Consider the following 18557-nt stretch of genomic DNA (forward strand, 5'->3'; position numbering starts at 1 on the left):
GTTTTCCAGGTACTTTAGAGGGGAACACCCTGAGGAATGTGTTTTCCGGAATCTAGGCCTCGATTTTAGTGCCCGTCACTACGGCTCAGGGGACCCTGGTGATCCTTCTGGCAGAACTAACGTTATAAAGTTAGTTCAACTATGCTGCATATCAAGAATGATGGTTTCACTTGGAATAACTGGTGATATTATTAGCCTGCAAATCCTCATTGTGTCTAAACCTATGAGACTATATCTGGTAGTGTATTAAGACTATAGAAAATGATAACTAGAAACAGGACTAAAGCGTTCCTCTCGTGATGGCATCGAGGCTACTCTCTAAGTCGCTAATTACCTGATCCGGCAACTAGACAAGCATTTGCCAAGTCGTGCCAAGTTTTTCTCGTCCATGACGCTCAATTCTGGGGTTGACGAATCAGATCTACCAAACAGATGGAGTCAATATTTACATTTGATACAGCACCATGCTCAACTTACCCAACAGAGCATAACTCATCGCGATTCCAGGTTTCGATTCGCCAACTCGAAAGTAGACGATTGGACTCGTTTAACATGAACGATGTGACCCCGGGCCGTCTCATCTTTGTTAGCATAGCACAGTTTTGCGTTGAACTCGTCATGGCTCGACGGGTTTAATCATGACGTCAACTTTTGACATACCCTTCACAATCCGTCATGATCCATTTGCAACTGATATTTATAACCGGCCAGGCCAATGTTTATCAATCGTTCTTCACTCGGTCTTAACTTCGTACACCATTACTAGAGTCCCTTTGCACCCTCCGCGAGTTTCGAGCATCCCCTATCGGGACTCGAATAGGAAGATCTCTCGTACACGCCATATCCGCATTCCTGCATAACGCCTAACATATAATAAATCGGCCAACATGAGTTTCTTCAACCGTCGTCGTGCCGATGGGACAAATAGTAACGGACATCGGGCCGGACATGTCAAAGATACCGTAGCCTATCCTATGGCGGTCCGTCCGAGTTTTGGCCAGTGGCTCAAAGTTACGTGGCTCGATATCATTACCATGACTATCATGGGCGCGATAGGGCTTGGTGTATGTTTTGCTCCTCATAATTCTAATTGTTGCTGTACGTTGTGTATGGATTATGGTTGAGATGGAGATGTATTAAGAAGGTTCCTAAGGGAATCTCTAAGATACGGGATCTAGGTAATAGTACATCTGGATACGTGTGGGGCTAATAATGGGGCTTATCGTGTGATATTGTTGCACTACCCCACATGTAGCCTTATCAGACTGTCAGATTAGACCCACAGACCCATAGACCCACACTAGCTTCAATCACCAAATCTTTCCCTTTTCATCATCTTGACGCTTGCGGGCAACACTGATCACGATCATTATGCTAACATCTATAGGTCTACGAGGCGAAACCAGCTCCGACTCGATCATTCCCAGTAACCTTCTCCGATGGCGAGGTCGTATATCCGCAATTCGCATATCCCCTGCGTAAGGAGATCATCCCAATTTGGCTTGCAGCATTACTCGCGGCCTTGGTCCCTATTGTCGTTATTCTTCTCATGCAAATTCGGATCCGATCTTTTTGGGACGTGAATAACGGTATCATCGGTCTTCTATACTCGCTCATCACCGCCGCCGTCTTCCAGGTCTTTTTGAAATGGCTTATCGGTGGCTTGCGCCCGCACTTCCTCGCCGTGTGCAAGCCCGACGTAAGCCTCGCTAGCAACGCTCCCGGCGTTAAGGGCGCTGGTTATAACGGGGCTGGCTTCACCAACATCTACTACACCAAAGAGATCTGCACTGGTGACGAGAACCAGATCAATGACTCTCTCGAATCATTCCCGTCCGGTCACAGCACAGCGGCCTTCGCCGGCTTTATCTATCTGGCGATATATTTGAACGCTAAGCTAAAGGTCTTCTCAAACTACCACCCGGCGATGTGGAAGCTAGTAGCGACCTATGCGCCGGTACTAGGAGCTACGCTGATTGCTGGCGCGTTGACGATCGATGAGTTCCACCACTGGTACGATGTCTTGGCGGGCGGCATCATTGGCACCGTCATGGCCTTCTCCGCGTACCGCATGTGTTACGCCGCGATTTGGGATTGGCGCTGGAACCACGTTCCCCTTCACCGCGGACAGGCATGTCTCTACACTTACGACAGCGTCGAGCTTATGGATGCACTGTGGACACGCAAGGCCGGATGGGGTGCTGGAGTTTTGGGTTACGGCGGTAATGCGCACGGTACAAGCCGCCATAGCGGTGTGACTAGTTTCCAGCGGAAGCCGGTTGGGAGCGGTACCGCACGGAGGGGTGATGATATTGTCTAAATGATTATACCTAGAATCGCGGTATGTTTACGACGACAAACAAAAGGTTGGTGATTGCGCGAAATACACGATGGTAAGATATACCGCATGATTGTATCATAATGTTAATTGAAAATATTTGCCTGCGAAACTTCCCAAGTGCGTCGAAAACCAAAGCCAGTAGCTTAGGTTTTAGCTCGAATACTCAATATCATACCTCCGGCGGCCCCTGCTAGGGATACTGTTCGCTTTGCTCGAAAGGAAAGTAGAATAGAAGCTATCCTCATGAGGCTGCCTGTGCTGAGATTGGATTATACTTCACGACAAACCCTGAATTCTGCTTATATGGCACGGGTAAACTTAAGCTCATGACATAAAGTTTTACACATCTAAAAATAGTATTGACTTAGTTCCCACAGACGTTCCTTTCGTGGTAGTTCCCGTAGCGTGGAAGCTTCGTGGAAGCTTCGTGGTCCGACTAAACATTGTTAACGAAGAACAAAGGAATGTCTCACGGCCAAAGCATCACATCTGTCATTGGATCATAATAGCTAACCTAGACATGTACAAAGCGACCAACATAGACAATTGTTTAACCTTAGTTCAAATGTTGACAGCGTTACTATATAGTATATAGTCTTAGCTACTTCTTGACAAAGAGTTTGTTCCGATGCACCCCAGGTTCTAGCCCATCTTCTATTTTATAAGCCCTGTTTCCCAAGTGGTGTAGGAAAGTTACCCAAATAATCCGTCAACGAAAATGGCATCATCAGATTCTTCTAAGAGCGCATATTCGGGATCGTCCAGAAATTCCTTAACATCAACGGTTCTGTGGAATCAAGAGGCATTCGATACGTTCCGGTTCAGCGTCCACATATTCGCGCTAAATAATATTTGGCCCGATGCAACTCACAACGACATAATAGTCGAGAGATTGCGAGGAGGTGGATTTAACCGAATCATTGGGTTAACACGGAGAGGAAATAGTCGTACGAACTCCGCCGAAGTCCAATATATCTTACGGATTCCCCGACACAAAGATGCACACGTAGACCGCGACGTCGCCTCTCTCGAGTTTCTAGAGAGGCATACTAAAATATCAGTACCCAAAGTCATAACATTCGAGCACACCGCAGAAAACGAATTAGAGTCTCCCTACATGATCCAGAATCGTATTGCAGGTGTTGACGTATTATCGGGCTTTCCTAAGCTTGATCACATCGGAAAATTAAGATTCGCACTCGAACTCGGGAACGTTTTCCGCCAGCTCCTAGCCGTCAGAAGCCACACGGCTGGCTCTTTAGTTTTCTCATCGCTCGATGACGACCTCAGGGCAGAGTTCAGTGTTATACCGTATAGGTCCGAGGGTAATAATTTGGCAGTACCATACAGCAATACCAAAGCCACTACGCAAACAGTACGCGATCTACTCTTAAACAACTTTGGGGATCAAATGGCACGTATCTCAAAGTATCTCCCTAAGGCATCACCCAAGCTGAGTCTTTTGGGCCAGCTTTGCTCCATGGTATGGGAGTTGGAAGACGGAGGTTGGTTTAACAACGTCGACTACTGCCTCGCCCATCTGGATCTTGCTCCTCGTAACATATTAATCAACCCAACATCCGACCTAAAGCAGCCTATAATATCAGCGGTTCTCGACTGGGATAGCGCTGTATTCGGACCAAAGTTTATGGCGTGCGCGCCACCTCTCTGGGTATGGAATTGGTTAGATGACGAAGATGAAGACGAGCGAACAGCTAATGACGTTCCACCCACGGCGGAAGGACGTCAACTCAAGAGAGCATTTGAAATAGCTGCTGGGAAAGATTATAGGCGATTCGCATATCACCCTGCGTATCGGCTGGCAAGGAGGCTCGTTAGGTTTGCGATTGAAGATGGAGTACAATCAAACGAAGACTGGAGAGATGCTGAAGAGATGCTAGAAGAATGGAAGACTATTAAGTAGCTGGGATATCACGATATAAATATAAATATGCATAAATATCATTACGTTAGATACTCGATATTTCACGGTGCAAGATGGTATCGTTGTTTAGGCTCTGAGACCTCAACTTATGATTCTTACAGCGCAATTAATAGCTATTTCATCCAACAAGTAATGCATGTCTAAGAGCTACGTAGATCAATGAATCATATTATTGTATTTGCAATTCTTTGTAAAACAATTATTATATTCGTTTATTTCTATTTGCTGCGGTTGTACTAGCCGCGTACGAGCCCCGACGCCTCCATAAGTCTATCATCCGCGTAGGTACGTTAAAGCTGTGAGATAAATATCCTCTTAAGACTGGCATTGCCATAGTCACATCACGTAAAAATATGGTCAGCATAAGTACATCTCAATAAGTGAATACCTAGGTAAATATTCATCTACCCCTATAGAGACCTCATGTAATACGAGGTATCCATAATCTTCGCAATTTCCCGCTGTAGATAACTCCAATCAACTCCCTCACTTTATGAATCCCTCGGCTATAATTTGACATTTAACTTGCCTCTAGTTCAGAGGCTTCATCATGACTCTCATCTTTCATGGCCCCCTCTCGATATATCTACCCTCGAATCTCGCCCGACCTGGACCGAAAGCTCTACAATCTTGACATAGAATACCCGTAAAGGTTGCGTAATCGTGAAAGCTGGAGAAATTAGCCCGGGGAAGAAATCTTCCGCAGCCTTTGAGATCCGAAGACGAGCTCCAGCAGATAACCATGCCATTCAGAGGTATTACCTGTCGCTTCCTGCAATCCATGCATGTCTCCATCGGAGTATAGCTCCTAGATGACATTCTGAAACTGCTACTCTGAAGTATTCGTGTACAACAAGGACACCATAAAGAGACGTCGTTCGGTATAGTAGAAACGGTTTTGAAATCCGTCGCGAGCATCGCCCATTCTGGTCGCTTATTAGGGAATGGAATTCGAGGGGCAATTCTGCGACGAGACGATCGACGAACTGCGAGCTCGTTCTCGGCAACTTCTCCAGGCGTAACCATTTCGGAGCGGTACCCAGTCCCACGCGAACCCACGAAAATAACTTGATTCTCATCTTCGGCGCGCTCAGCTGGCTGTCCAGGCCTGTAAGTCCATCCGCGCAAGAATTCAGGGGTAACCGCCGGGGCATTCGGGTCGAACGATACTCCAATGGGTAGATTGTTCTCTGTCCACTCAAAGTAGTTAATGAAGGCCTGGGAATCTGGACTCGACGGAACACTAGCTTCTCCTTCCGACGCCTGCTGTACCCTGACATTACGACCGGATTGATTGCCCGACACATTACCAGGATCGGGGTTGTTGTATGCGAAGTTGCTTAATAGGTAATCCATATTCTCCGCCTGGTGATTGTTGTCTGCCATTTGGAAATCCATACCCTCCATCGAGAAGTCGATATCACCCAGCTGGTCATCAAAATCTTCCATTTGAGGATCGAAATCTTCCATTCGGAATTCGGAATTTCCCCCTACTGGGAGGTTAAAGTCACCCACTCGAAAATCCATGATGATAAATTGCGACCAGGCTGTTAGTTCGTAGGTATCAATGGATGTAGATCTTAGCTCTGCTCGATACCAGGCGGAAGAAAGGAGAGAAATCTAGTTATGTTAAATAGTAAATATTATTCCTATTTCTTTACATTTATTTATTTATAAATTACATACCATCTTGAATCACGTAGAAGCGGCAAACTCTTGGTAGAGAGACATCACTGTGTTAGGACTTAGATACACATAATATCGTGAGCTGGGGACGTCTGTATATCCAATATCCTTTAAGTTGTGAGTCGAAAATAGTTGACTTGGACGTATTTCACTCCTGGCATAAGCAAACATTGGGAAATCCAAGTAGTCACTAGGCAACGTTGTCGAAATTTCCAAGCCGATGATGCCAAACGAAATACAGGCGTGTTGTCAACTGACTCCCGGACTGTTAATGTGGATGTTCCCATTGCCAGGTATGTCGGTACCTAAGTACCTAACCTAAGGTAGATGAATTCATACAGTCTACCTGAGTTGCCTGCCTTCAAGTGGGTATCAGCACCTGGTTTTCGGGCTGGCCTGTCAGTGGCACAACCAGTGCAGCGAAAATGACCCAGTCATGATTATAGATGGTGAATTGAAACGATTCTTCAGGGCCGCATTGTATCTTTCTATTGTCGCGTACGCTATCCTATCCTCATTATAACGATATATTCAATCATTGGTACATATTAATCATAATTATGTGTCGAGTTGGGCAAGGGGTGATCGGTGATTTGCTTGAAATGGAACACTTCGAACGTTGTGATGAGTGAATTGAGCCATGAAACTTTTACGTAGACTTAGGCTCCGTACAGTCAGTACCGAGTTAGGCATCACTGTTTGATAACTAACCTAGGCATTGAAAGGGCAGTTTAAAAGATCACATCCTTAGGCCGAGAAATATAGAACCCCTTAATTCTACTAAGATGCGTTATGGCCGATATTCAAAAGTCTACTTGGCTGACAGTCACGTAAAAATACGATCAGTCATATAAGGTACCAGAGATCTAAGTGTATAACATTATGAATTAAGGATTTAAAATCGAGTTTTTAGAAGGTACCTACCTGTTATACGAAAACTGTGGGACTGTGGACTGTAAGGGGGGCATGTAGATACTGATATTCTGGTTGTTTGTTGATTGGTTGTACGAGCCAAGCTTCGATCAACCGAAACAAAGCTCGGTTTCCGAAGCTAGGGATAGGGCTTATCCGTATTTCAAGGCTACTAGACTTTCTTTGAGTCCCCCTCTGAGCCTGCTAGATAGATCTTGCTCTATAAGAGACTATCACCCCTCTCCGGTTTGAGTGACGTGGTGACTCCACTTGAGACATCACTACCTAAGATGTCTTCCAGTAAGAACCGATACCTCATTTTACGAATTGAAGTCATGTCAAGAAACATTCTAACACTCTATAGTAGACAGTAGCCCTGGAGTAGTCCCACCAGGCATCGAGTGGCCTCCTAAAGCCGATCTTCGAAAGGACATCTACAAGCCCCTGCCCAGGATTCCTCCGGGTACTATTAATCCATCTGCAATCACTGGCGACGTTCCTACTATCCAGGCCAAAGTTGTTATAGACGCTTTCAGTAATGCTTTACTCAGTAACGATGTGAAGAGGCTAGCTAGCTGCTTCTACACCGAGCAGGCATATTGGCGAGATATAGTGGCCCTTACCGGTCACTTGCGTACTTTTTCAACACCCAGTACAGTGGCTGCAGCCCTTCTGCATACTAAAGGTCTTCGGGGTATCTCTAATGACGTTGAAATAATCGGAGCTGCCCACTTCGTTGAGATAAGCCCGGTCATGGTGAGTGCCGCCAATTTATACTTGCTACATTAGGAACTTTATTCATTATTCTGAAGATGTTCATAGATTGTGGGATATCGTTCCGCACGACATCCCCCGCGTTGAGTTGCGTAGGCAAAATGCTGTTGCTACCAGTAAAAAGTAATGCGGCGACGGATTCAGTTTCGTGGAAAATTTGGGCCCTGTCGACTTGGGTTGAGAATATAGTCGGGTATCCGGAGAATGAGATTTTATTATCGACACCCAAGAAGGCTTTGGATGGGCTCGATACTATTGAGACTGACGTTCTTATTGTCGGTGCTGGAAGCTCGTAAGTCATATCCTAAGTACCTACGTTTTCAAGCAGCTCCTTATTATTCTTAGGGGTCTTATGACCGCCGCGCGACTCAAAGCCTTAGGTGTTGAGAGTGTGGTCATTGACCGAAATGCTCAAATCGGCGATAACTGGAGAAATCGCTACGACTGTCTCAAGTTCCACGTGCCGACTTCCAGTTGCGAGATGCCATATGCATGTAAGATCATATATTTACCACATTTATTATAACCACAAGAAGGCTCATACTCTTCGGGAAGACTACAGAAAGGAGCTGCAAAGCCCTTATCGGCTCAATAAGCACGACGTAGCGGAGCACTTAGGTCAATACGCTACAAACTTCCATCTCAATGTTATTTTATCGACAACGATAGGTTCGACTTCCTTCAACACTTTGGAAAAGAAGTGGACGGTTAAGCTTAAGGCTGCGGATGGGAGCCTAGGAAAGACTATCATAAGCAAGCATTTCGTTCAAGCCAGTGGGATTGGATCTCAAAAGCCATACCTCCCAGCGCTAGAAGATCAGCATACGTTCAAAGGTCTTAGTATCCATTCTGCGTATTTTCGTAATGCGCAATCTCTATTAGAGCAAGGAATTAGGGTAAGCAGACGGTCCAACCCTTGGTCATATTCATCCTTGAGGCATTTTTATTTCTTATTCTATCGTTCTTTTTGCTAATGTCTGAGTCTCTTCAGTCCGTAGCTATTATCGGTTCAGCCAATACTGCATTCGACATCATTCAGGACTGTCATGCTGCAGGACTAAAAACGACCATGGTAGCCCGATCACCAACTTACGTCTACCCATACGAATACGTAGTGAATCCGCACGGCTTTGGAGCGTATGAGAAACTTCCTCTCGAAGTAGCCGATCGGCTTATGTATACTTTGCCTCCAGCTCTCGACGGGCAATTCTCGCACGGGCTATTCTCTCACCTTGCCTCCCAAGAACCGTAAGTTCGGCCATGGGCTTCTCCCTCCTTATTGTCCATTGACTCATCATCTAGGGACCGCTATCTCTCCCTGGCTAAAGCAGGCTTCCCAGTCCTTGACAGTAGGGATCCATCAGTGGATATCCAAAACATCTTAGTCGAGCGTGGTGGTGGACACTACGTTGATGTAGGCGGCACCAATCTTATTGCTGAAGGCAAAGTTGCCGTACGTGGGCGTGTCGAGCCTGTAGGCTACACCGAAACTGGACTGCGCCTTTCTGACGGCAGTGTCCTCGATACCGATGCAGTCATTTGGTGTACGGGATTCGCTGATAAAGATGTCCGTACAACAGCATTAGGAGTACTTGGTGAAGCGGATCCTGATATGACAAACAAGACTGATATTCTTGGTCCAAAGGATATCGTAGCGCGACTAGACGCCACATGGGGTGTAGACGCCGAGGGAGAGGTTCGCGGGGTATGGAAACGTCACTTACGTATGGAGAACTACTGGGTAATGGGGGGCGTTATCCAACAGCAGCGCTGGTGGTCTCGACCGATGGCCCAGCAGATCAAGTTGGCTTTAGAAGGACATTTACCATCCGCTTACCGGGATACGCCAGAGCCGAATTGAATTGAAAGGGCAAGCAAGGCAAGCTTCGACCTCCTATGAAGCCATCAAAGCGAAATGTACGCCCGTTAGTGAATTAAAAAAGGTGCAAACCCGGTGAACCAGTTGATGCTTCCGGCATCAGTCGGTCTGGTGATATTCGAGCATTGTCTGCCTCCATTTTCTAACCCGTCAAGTTTCTAGTAAAGGGGATATCGTGGTTCGTCAGATATTCTATCATGTACATCGCATTATTGCCCGTAGACTTCATACGTCGGATGAACCAGGTAACATCGCTATAGGAAACCTTATTACCACAGCATACCATATTCGACATGGGCTATTAAAGGGGGCATCCAGATAATTCATAAACGAGAGGATACCGGACGTCCAGTCTTGTGGCTATCCACTGAGTCCGAGAATATAATACAGATAAAGATGTTCTTTCGTACTACTCATACTATAGCAACTATTACGCTATCCATTTTGAATTAGTTACTGAACATATACAGGTTCCACAAATAATGGTTCATGCATGCGGATGTTTCTTCGCACGGCGGCATTAAATTAATGGCCGACTACATTCTTTTACGACTGTTGCTGCTGTAAGAATACAACCAATGGGGGCTCGCCATGTACGCCGATCGAGGCATTGGGATCCAGTAACTCAGCAGTAGGTAGGTCTCAGCGCCCAACTAAGATCGTCAAGTTGGTTAACTGACCATTCTACTGTTTTCGATAAGTTACTCTTAGTTTTGTTGCTGGTGTTCTAGACTCAGTCAACAGTTGTATCTTGCAGCCTACTACTGAGGCCATATATGGATCATATTATACTCTAGTTGCTTGAGAGCGTCTAATGAATTTATATGAGCGTCCTAAGTAACACATGCATGTTAGTTCTTCACAGTACGATGGAAAGATGTTTCCTACTGTTTACATATCTACGAGACATCACCCTTCCATCTTTCGATGTTGATAACTACCTCCCAATGTAAGAAAATACGAACTTACTTTCTTCAACTTTCCTTGATTAGAACTGGTGTTTGAAATGATTCCCTTTTTTCTAAAGCTCTCGGGCTTCAGTTATGACTGGACTGTAAAAGCCTGCTAGCCCAAGGGTTCATAAAAGACATCAAATTATTGTATATCTTGATCCCGCACTTTTCCAGAGCGCCTTTTGGTATATTTCGTAGTCTATATATACAGGTAGAAACGGATATAGTCTAGGAACATACAATAATATTAGTAACAGTATTCTAAGACCTACTTAAACCTACCATGTAACGCTCGCGATTATCCACACGCCACGTAATATGTCTACCCCATCCTAAGCCTTTGAACTCAATCTCGAATCTCCTGCATCTATAGATTCATATCCATAAATAGCAGCTTGAATTTGTAAAGGTTTACCGAGTCCGGATGCCGGCTATACCGACGACCTCCTAGAATAGAACGACGAACGGCACCTCTAACCTTCTATACCGACAATGTGGATGCTTATCCACCCCCTTAAACAGTTCTAGACAACATGGATCGTCGTGGATGATCCACATATGCCGAAAGCAGTCGCATCCACCCAAAAACTGGACCAGCTCTCCTTATTCCCGTCTCAAATGTCGGCAAATCCGTATTCGTAGACGACGAACACCTGCTCGCATGACTCGGCGGCCGAGGCAAACACCGCTATGAACGTGAGTGGCTCCCTCTTCTACGTCCCATATTAACTCCTGCTAGGCATGATAGTACATGCCAGCTATCGTTGATGCCTCGCAGCCAGGAAGAATGCTTATCCAGCGAGTGCGTAGAATATTGACCTTTGGATACCACAGCGGCCCGCCGTCGCGGCCTATTACCATCCTCGTGGGCCTAGCTTCTAGCCCCTTTAACGGTTCGCCGTTGCGTAGTGCCTATGCCGCCTAGCGAGATTTGCTGCGTAGCCGATAGGTCGCGATCCCCAACAATATGACACCCACTTGCTATCGTGCCGGCTCACTTCCGACAGGATCAGGCTGCTTATAAGCGAGCTGACCGCACGAACCTCGCCAGCATAATGTGAGAGAACTGATATGGCGATGTCTGAACAGCGCTCACGATGTTGCATACCGGCCGCTTGTGGCGTTGCCTACCCCGCTCTGCGATGTCTAGAATCGACGTGCTGCGATGGGATGTGGATGGATTCGTTTAAGAATATGTGATGAGCATTAAGTAGCGGTGATGGAGGTGGTTGTGCAAGCCGCTCGGTCCCGTCGCATCCTTTGTGGGATACGATGTAGGCCCACCCGAGTTCGTATGTTACTTGTGTCGTTGAGAGATGGATGGAGTTTCTAGGAATACACCCCCTAATTTATCCTGAGGCTGCATGATTAATGCAAGTACTATATGACCCCTGTCTAGATAAGATCGAATGCTCGCGAATGAACGTGGTGCCCCGGTAGGTATCATGTATACATGTATAAGCCGTGGTTGAGATTCGGATAAATGGACTCTTGGCCTTTGCTTTTCCCAGGTCCAACTTCGGCGGCTCTGCGCAGAAATCATCCGGCCAACGAGGATATTGCTACGTAGCACGACGAGGGATTGGCTTGGCATCTTATAAATCGAAGAGGCTCTTCACATGTCGCATTTGTCATGGCCTTAGATCGCAATTCGATCTCCGAATTCGGTCGAATTTTTTTTGATCGCAAGAATTTCAAGTTGTCCAATTCGAGCCGAACTCGTTGGATCAACCTACCGAATATGCGAAGCACTATATACAGGGTTAAGGTCCTAAGCGACTATATAGGTGGGACTCAACTGCCGTTATCTTCGTGAATGTTCGTTACCTAACACATACATAAGGTAACATACATATTACCTAGACATTCGACAACGTATGATTATCGCGACGACGTGGCTTCATTGACAATTGCCGTAGATATCGTCTTGGGTAAACTGGAATAGGGGCAGATAGTAACTTAGAACTTGTCTTTCAATTAAGAGAGGATAACTTACTTGAGCATCCCCAGGATTCGTAGCACATGGGAAGAGAGCCAATCAGAGCCAAAATATATCCCCTCATTGGGAAAGCGTAGGAATCGTCCGCCGTTTGATTGGATATCGCAAAATGGGCGTTGAGAGACGGTGTAGTTCACAACAACTTCACTCGACAATCAACACATGGCCTAGGTATAAGCAATAAGACTCCAGAAAGAAGCTCTGCTTCTTGATACTATGACTTGAGCTATTATAATCTCAAAAAGGAAAGTCAACATGATATTAGTCCCTATTGCCGAGTCTGTGTAACTATCTCCGCCTATCGCAATATTTTCTAATAGCGAAACGTCGTCATTAGTTACATCCAACTCGCCTCAGATATTCATAATACAGTAAGCAATTTGCCAAACATCTTCTGGTATATAACGCGCCGCGCGTGTATCTCGTCCATCTACAACCTCTGTGCCGTATAAACATCCTTCCCAAAGAAAAAAGGAACAACAAAAACGCTGCGTAAAATGGTATGCAAAACATGCTGCCCAAGTAAAGCATTTTTCGTAAGCCGCGAGCCCAGCTCTAACACAACAACGCCGTTGCCCGCCGTCCCCGATACTATTATCAGTAGCATCATTAAGTTTGTTCTTTGAAGAACTATGGTATGAGTCTAAGCTTTTATTGCTGCGTCTCCTTCTCGCTCTGCTTTCGCGAGATGTACACCTCGAGGCCTTCCTGGACCACGAAGAAGGTCGCCTTCGCCTTGAGCTCTCGGCCCGGGTAGACCAGCTCGAACTCGAAGTCGCGGAGGAGGCGAGGGATCACCTTGTTAATCTCGAGTAGCGCCAGGTTCCGACCGATGCAGACGTGGGCACCACCGCCAAACTGTTATTGATGTTAGTTAGTGCACGGATGTTTCGAGATGAGGTTCCATTGTAACATACCTGGAACATGTATCTCTCCATGACCTTGGCATTTTCGGGGTCTTCAAGCCAGCGTTCCGGACGGAAGTAGTCGGCATCCTGACCGAAGGTGGCCTTGTCGCGGTGCAGAACCCAGCCGTTGAGTGCGAGTCGCGTACCACCGGGGATGTGGCGGCCCTCAATCTCGATGCCCTCCGGGGGCACGTACCGAGCGATGTTAACACCGACCGCAGGACGCATGCGCATCGCTTCCTTTAGGCATGCCTGGAAGTATGGTAGGTTCTGAGCCTCAGTCCACTGGATGTTACCTTGCGCCGAGATCGTTCCATCACGTGCCGCCGTATCAATCTCCTCTACCAACCTTGCAAGTACCTTCGGAGCAGATAGGACATGCCAGAAGAAGGATTGCATGGAAGAGGCAGTCGAGTCCGAGCCAGCGAAACTGTATCCGTCGTTAGCTGACTGGGCCCTTTGGTCTTGGCTTACCAGGAATAGGGGTAAATGGGCAAGTATACTTACATAGCACCATGAGTCACAGCAAAGATGTCACCTTCGTGGAACTTTGTCTTGTCCTTCAGGTGGCCCTTGATCAGCGATGATAGGAGGTCCTCGCGACCATCGCCGCTAGCACCCTTGCCATCGCGCTCAACTTCGAAGGGGCGACGCTTCTGCATCTCCTCGCGGGCGATACGGGTGACGACCGCATTGTTAGGGTCGAAGGCGGGAATCCACCTCCAGAGCGGGTTCCTCCTTAGCAGGCAATCGATCTCGGGGATCTGACCAACGATTCCGTTGTACTTCTGGCTGTTGTCGATGGTCTTGATGGCGTTCTCCTTGTCGACGCCGGCAGCTAAGAAGCCAAACGACCTTCCAAAAGCCACCTCACCGAGCACGTCAAAGGCAAAAAAGTGTAGCCAGTCGCCAAGGTTAACAATGGTGTTTCGGCCAGGGAGACCAGCCTGTTGGAATCCGGGGATGGCAGTGTCAGGGCAGAACTGGTCGAGCCGACTAACGAGGAAGTCGATGGTGTCATCGATAAAAGGGCTGAGCTGGCGCATGGCGGCCATCGAGTACGGCACGTTGGCCACCTTCTTCTTCATGGCGTGCACATCCTCGCGAATTTCTGTGAAGATATCCGGGTTCTCTGGCGGCGGGAAGACCGAGTAAAAGTCCGTCTTATAGAAGCGCTTTCCGGCCGAGAGAACGTGACGAGCGACTGTTGGAGATGAAAAAGAGAGCTCGTTGGGCGAGATGCGCACGATGGGGCCGTACTTGCGGTGCAGTTCAATGTGGTGCAGATGAGTTTGCTCCGAGATCGTGGACATGACTTTCCAGAGACGGGTGAAGGAGGCTACGAAGGGACCGGGATATTCGCGTAACGGTGAAGCATAACGCTTATATAAAATCCGGAGGACGATGAAGAGTGGGATGAGAAGCGGCCATTGCTCCTTGAAGATGCCCCATGCTGAGAGGACGATGGTCCTCGTCGGGGAGATCGTGACCTCGTCGGCGCCCATGATGAAGAGCCTATGTGGAAGATGGTATACAAAAATATATGGGGGCAAGTCTAGAGAGACGCCTCTAGGCGATAGGAGTTATGCAAATGGGCCGTGTTGAGAACTTCCCTTGCGTATATTTGCTACACGCTACTCCTGTTGAAGGAGTCGTCGTGGGGTTCAAATATAAGGAACAAAAATAGATGACAGCAAGGCGAGTGATGTGAGTGATGTCAAGAGGTTGCTGATGAAGTAATTGCTTAATCAGGCGAATTAATCAGAATCATTAAGCAGACCCAGGGTCCTCAACAATCTACGATCCCACCGTGGTCCAGATCTCCGGGCAATTTGGATATATGAATTACTCGACAGTACCTACTACGAGGCCGGGTAAATAATACAGGAGTTCGTCGATATCCCGCCTGATGCGTGATGCGCGATGCGCGTTCGCCCATAGCTTATTCAAGCTGATTAACCTCGGCGAACCCCAAGTTGACCAATCAGCGAATTGCCGAAGCCTCTGGTATGGTCTTCCTTGCCGTCGATGAAGAACTTCAGACAAGAGGGTCTGGACGCTATGTGGAGAGTCTACGGGTTAACGTTGGGGAATTGCGGGGAGTATTCCACCACGGCAAGGATAACCAGCTGAAGACCCATGGGTAACAGAAAGGGTTACCAGAGGACGTGTCGGCAACTGAAAACGAGACCGGCTGGATTTCCAACTTCCATGGGAGATGACCCCGGGGGCGGCCGTAGAGAAGGGTGATAAAATAAATGCCGGAGAAGCACTACGTAAAACGTGGTATCCGTGCCCACACCCTCCCTAGCGAAGCTTGGCACCGAGACCGTGGTTATGGGTGGATAGATATTTTTAATACATCCAATCACCATTCCTCCGTACAACTTTGTGGCATCCGCTCACCTGGTTCGTCGGCAAGGCCTAGGAGGCTACGTAGATATTCTAGTTTAGTGAAATTACGCATACGGATCCGTAGATTCTGTATAGTCTTGTGACACCCTGGCTTATCCCTTACCTTGCCTATGCTAGTAGGTATATCCTGAAGAGGCACAGATAAACCAACATGCGTATCTCGCCGCGTCAAAAGGTCCCAACCGTGGGCTCGTTAGATTTCTGGTAAAGACGATATCAGAGCCAAAACAATTCGTGGTATTAACGCACCGAGCTTGGAATAAAACGTACGACTAGAGTCGTAATACGCCGTATTATTAATTGCATTGACGAGTAACTACATTTGGTATCATTCCGACCATCCATCCCTTTTTTGCTATCTGCTCGTAACAAAAGCATGCGCGTGAAAAACACAAACTAAGCTGACAGTCACGTAGGGTATCACTCATCCCACTTTTTGGCTTCGGCGCCGTCGGGTGGTAGAGTCTTGTACGTCTTGCCCTTGGCCTCAGCCCAGCTTGTGCTGAGCGATGTGCCGTTGCTCTCGACGTAGCTCTTCATCATGGCACGCCTAGTATCATCGTCCGCATCCTTGTAGAGCTTCTGGAAGAACGAGTTAACATCGGCATCCTCTTTGGATTCGTCACCCCCGTCGTCGTCGCCAATCCGATCCCAATTCACTGCTCCCTTCTTCGAAGAAGTAGGGTAGGCTGGGGCGCTACCGACGGTCTTTGTCGAAGATGCCTCGCTAGCATTTGGAGTAGGCTTAAGCACAGGATCGCTAGCTTGCGCGGGGTTACTTTTGGGCTGAGTGGCGCCGCTCGCGCTCGTAGAAGACGATGCAGCCTCGGGTGCAGCATTCGGGATCTCTGAAGATGCCTCGCGCTCATCTAGACCAGCTGCAAGCTTGCCCAAGAGAGCATCGTACCAAGCATCCAGGTCGAGACTAACATCTGGAAGTTTGAGGTCATCGGGATGATGATACCTAAAAAAAATGTTAGCGTTGTAAAGTCCTAGGCATAATAAGCTCGACAGGATCGGATACGAACCCCAGGCGAGAAATGAGGGTGGAGAATCTCTGGAACGAGGGGGCCACCTTAGTGTTCCCCGCAATGTTAGTAAATCCGTCGGAATCCTCCCGCTGCAGCATGGGCCATTTGCCTGGCGTTTCCTTTTTGAGGACTAGCTCGATTTTCATCGATTTAACTGTGTGTTTGATTTCAGCAGGCTTGACCCTGCCCCAAAGGTGGAGCTGGAGCTGGAGAGAGTCAGAGCCAGAGTCGGTATTTGAGATTGGTCCCATAACCACTTTCTGAGGCTGGGTGGACACGGCGAAACGGTCCGCAGGCACGTTCTTTACGAAGAAGTCGGCATTGATGGTAGTGTCTGTCTGATAGAAGCTCGATCTGATACTTTTTGTCACGAAGGCAGTCGAAAATTGCTTCCAGACTTTCTCCCAGGCGTCATGTTTTGCGCCTTCATCGCGACCTTGGTCTTTCGTGGATGGAACCGGACTAGCTTTGGCATCATGCTCATCAGATGTGGCAGAATGCAGCTCGGACGGCTTAGGATATTTCGAGACGTTCACCTTCAAACCGGGATGTCCGGCAGGTAAGCTCTCCAGCTTATTCAAGGCTTGCAGACGCCACGAAGTTGCCTGATTTTTTAAGGTGGTGGTTTTCGAATTACTTGCGCCGCCCATAGCAGCAGCGATTTGTCGGTCCTTATCCGGCTTCTCAGCATTCTTAATTTCACTAGCACGCACGACATAATCTCCATTTTCGTCAACCTTATCCTGCTGGCCGTCATCTTCGGTAGCCTTGGATTGCTCGAGCAGTCTGATAGCCCAAAAGGCGCAGATATCAGCGTCTGCATAGCGACCCATGCGGAAGAGGGTGATAGCTCGTCTAATCTGGGCCTCGGCCATATATTCTCGATTAGCCCGCGAGAAGGCTACTTGCAAAGCTTGCTCGGCATCGCGCAAGGCGAGGTCGAGTTCATCAGTTCGCAAGTACGCTTTGGAACGCTCGAGTAGCCAAAGAGGTGCGGGCCGCTCTTTGAGAGCCTGGGATAATTTCTCGATTCCTTCTGTGTATTTGCGAGCGGCCACGGCCTTGGTACCTGCGTCGGCAAAGGCGGCGGATGACATTGTGGCGATCCCTGACTTGAAAAGAATTTATTGAGGTAGTACTGATTAAAGTGGAACACGACGAGTGACGTTGACACCAAAGATAACGTCTTTCTGCGGCCGAATTTGGCAGATGGTAGGTGATCACGAATTTGTGGTGGGGTTGTATTGAGGGTTGGTTGTATCTTGACTGAGTGGAAGGTTCTTACAGCGAGAACGAAAACGAGATTAAATCACACAAGAACTCCGGGTAACAGGTCGTTTAAATACCTGGTGAATGTTTGTGCTAGGACCCAAGAGTAACCCTTTCTAATATCTAAATTATCATAGCTGTGATAAAGTTTGTTGTTTGATTTTGCTTCGGTTTGCAAAATAGCAAGTAATTAGGTTGGTTTACTTCAGCCAGAGCCAAAGCGTGCTTACCGTAGAAGCTACTAGTCATAGTGGGGTTTCCGCGATTCTGCTGGATCTATAGCTAAAGATGGTAGGCGGTATAAAGTTAAAGCTAAGCTACATCTCACCGCCTAGCGCCCCGAGGGTCTAGACATGCATCAAGGTTGCTATCTTACTCTACGTAAAAATAGACATCCCATTTACGAGTTGATATTTGATCTTTTAGTTTATTTAATATAGTCATA

The 18557-nt window shown here is 47.5% G+C and overlaps 6 protein-coding genes across 6 annotated transcripts; 3 read left to right on the forward strand and 3 right to left on the reverse strand.

The window, feature by feature from the left end:
- Positions 1 to 195: 195 nt before the first annotated feature.
- F4817DRAFT_339351 (acid phosphatase/Vanadium-dependent haloperoxidase) lies at positions 196 to 2546 on the forward strand. The gene is made up of 2 exons (XM_049303529.1): positions 196 to 1064; positions 1388 to 2546. The coding sequence occupies exons 1-2, from the start codon at positions 888 to 890 to the stop codon at positions 2318 to 2320; spliced, it is 1110 nt and encodes a 369-aa protein (XP_049158497.1). The 5' UTR covers positions 196 to 887; the 3' UTR covers positions 2321 to 2546.
- A 513-nt stretch (positions 2547 to 3059) lies between these two features.
- Positions 3060 to 4265, forward strand: F4817DRAFT_359122 (kinase-like domain-containing protein; the record flags this gene model as incomplete). Its single annotated transcript, XM_049306111.1, has 1 exon — positions 3060 to 4265. One exon carries the CDS (start codon positions 3060 to 3062, stop codon positions 4263 to 4265), a length of 1206 nt encoding a protein of 401 aa, XP_049158498.1.
- A 521-nt stretch (positions 4266 to 4786) lies between these two features.
- On the reverse strand, positions 4787 to 5901 carry F4817DRAFT_365622 (uncharacterized protein). Its single transcript, XM_049306891.1, has one exon. It carries the CDS (start codon positions 5811 to 5813, stop codon positions 4851 to 4853), a length of 963 nt encoding a protein of 320 aa, XP_049158499.1. The 5' UTR covers positions 5814 to 5901; the 3' UTR covers positions 4787 to 4850.
- Positions 5902 to 7174: 1273 nt separating this feature from the next.
- On the forward strand, positions 7175 to 9519 carry F4817DRAFT_365624 (uncharacterized protein; the record flags this gene model as incomplete). Its single annotated transcript, XM_049306892.1, has 7 exons — positions 7175 to 7184; positions 7249 to 7640; positions 7697 to 7950; positions 8004 to 8152; positions 8214 to 8554; positions 8650 to 8906; positions 8961 to 9519. The coding sequence occupies 7 exons, from the start codon at positions 7175 to 7177 to the stop codon at positions 9517 to 9519; spliced, it is 1962 nt and encodes a 653-aa protein (XP_049158500.1).
- Positions 9520 to 12612: 3093 nt separating this feature from the next.
- On the reverse strand, positions 12613 to 15278 carry F4817DRAFT_123370 (cytochrome P450). The gene is made up of 3 exons (XM_049297661.1): positions 13905 to 15278; positions 13407 to 13827; positions 12613 to 13347 (listed from the first exon to the last, which is right to left on the reverse strand). Exons 1-3 carry the CDS (start codon positions 14900 to 14902, stop codon positions 13141 to 13143), a joined length of 1626 nt encoding a protein of 541 aa, XP_049158501.1. The 5' UTR covers positions 14903 to 15278; the 3' UTR covers positions 12613 to 13140.
- Positions 15279 to 16098: 820 nt separating this feature from the next.
- On the reverse strand, positions 16099 to 18303 carry F4817DRAFT_123430 (SGS-domain-containing protein). The gene is made up of 3 exons (XM_049297662.1): positions 18190 to 18303; positions 16841 to 18123; positions 16099 to 16776 (listed from the first exon to the last, which is right to left on the reverse strand). Exons 2-3 carry the CDS (start codon positions 17938 to 17940, stop codon positions 16233 to 16235), a joined length of 1644 nt encoding a protein of 547 aa, XP_049158502.1. The 5' UTR covers positions 17941 to 18123; positions 18190 to 18303; the 3' UTR covers positions 16099 to 16232.
- Positions 18304 to 18557: the final 254 nt, after the last annotated feature.

Source organism: Daldinia loculata (genome assembly GCF_022478755.1).
Source record: "Daldinia loculata strain CBS 113971 unplaced genomic scaffold F4817scaffold_28, whole genome shotgun sequence".
In the NCBI taxonomy this organism is placed as follows: domain Eukaryota; kingdom Fungi; phylum Ascomycota; class Sordariomycetes; order Xylariales; family Hypoxylaceae; genus Daldinia; species Daldinia loculata.

Bases quoted from the DNA above. Each gene is read 5' to 3' on its own strand.
- F4817DRAFT_339351 (XM_049303529.1), top strand. From the start codon at position 888: ATGAGTTTCTTCAACCGTCGTCGTGCCGATGGGACAAATAGTAACGGA. The intron at 1,065-1,387 runs GTATGTTTTGCT...TAACATCTATAG, and splicing joins TGGGCGCGATAGGGCTTGGT to GTCTACGAGGCGAAACCAGC.
- F4817DRAFT_365622 (XM_049306891.1), bottom strand. From the start codon at position 5,813: ATGGATTTTCGAGTGGGTGACTTTAACCTCCCAGTAGGGGGAAATTCC.
- F4817DRAFT_123370 (XM_049297661.1), bottom strand. From the start codon at position 14,902: ATGGGCGCCGACGAGGTCACGATCTCCCCGACGAGGACCATCGTCCTC. The intron at 13,828-13,904 runs GTAAGTATACTT...CGACGGATACAG, and splicing joins GCTGTGACTCATGGTGCTAT to TTTCGCTGGCTCGGACTCGA. The intron at 13,348-13,406 runs GTATGTTACAAT...CATCAATAACAG, and splicing joins TGGAGAGATACATGTTCCAG to TTTGGCGGTGGTGCCCACGT.
- F4817DRAFT_123430 (XM_049297662.1), bottom strand. From the start codon at position 17,940: ATGTCATCCGCCGCCTTTGCCGACGCAGGTACCAAGGCCGTGGCCGCT. The intron at 16,777-16,840 runs GTTCGTATCCGA...CATTTTTTTTAG, and splicing joins ACCCTCATTTCTCGCCTGGG to GTATCATCATCCCGATGACC.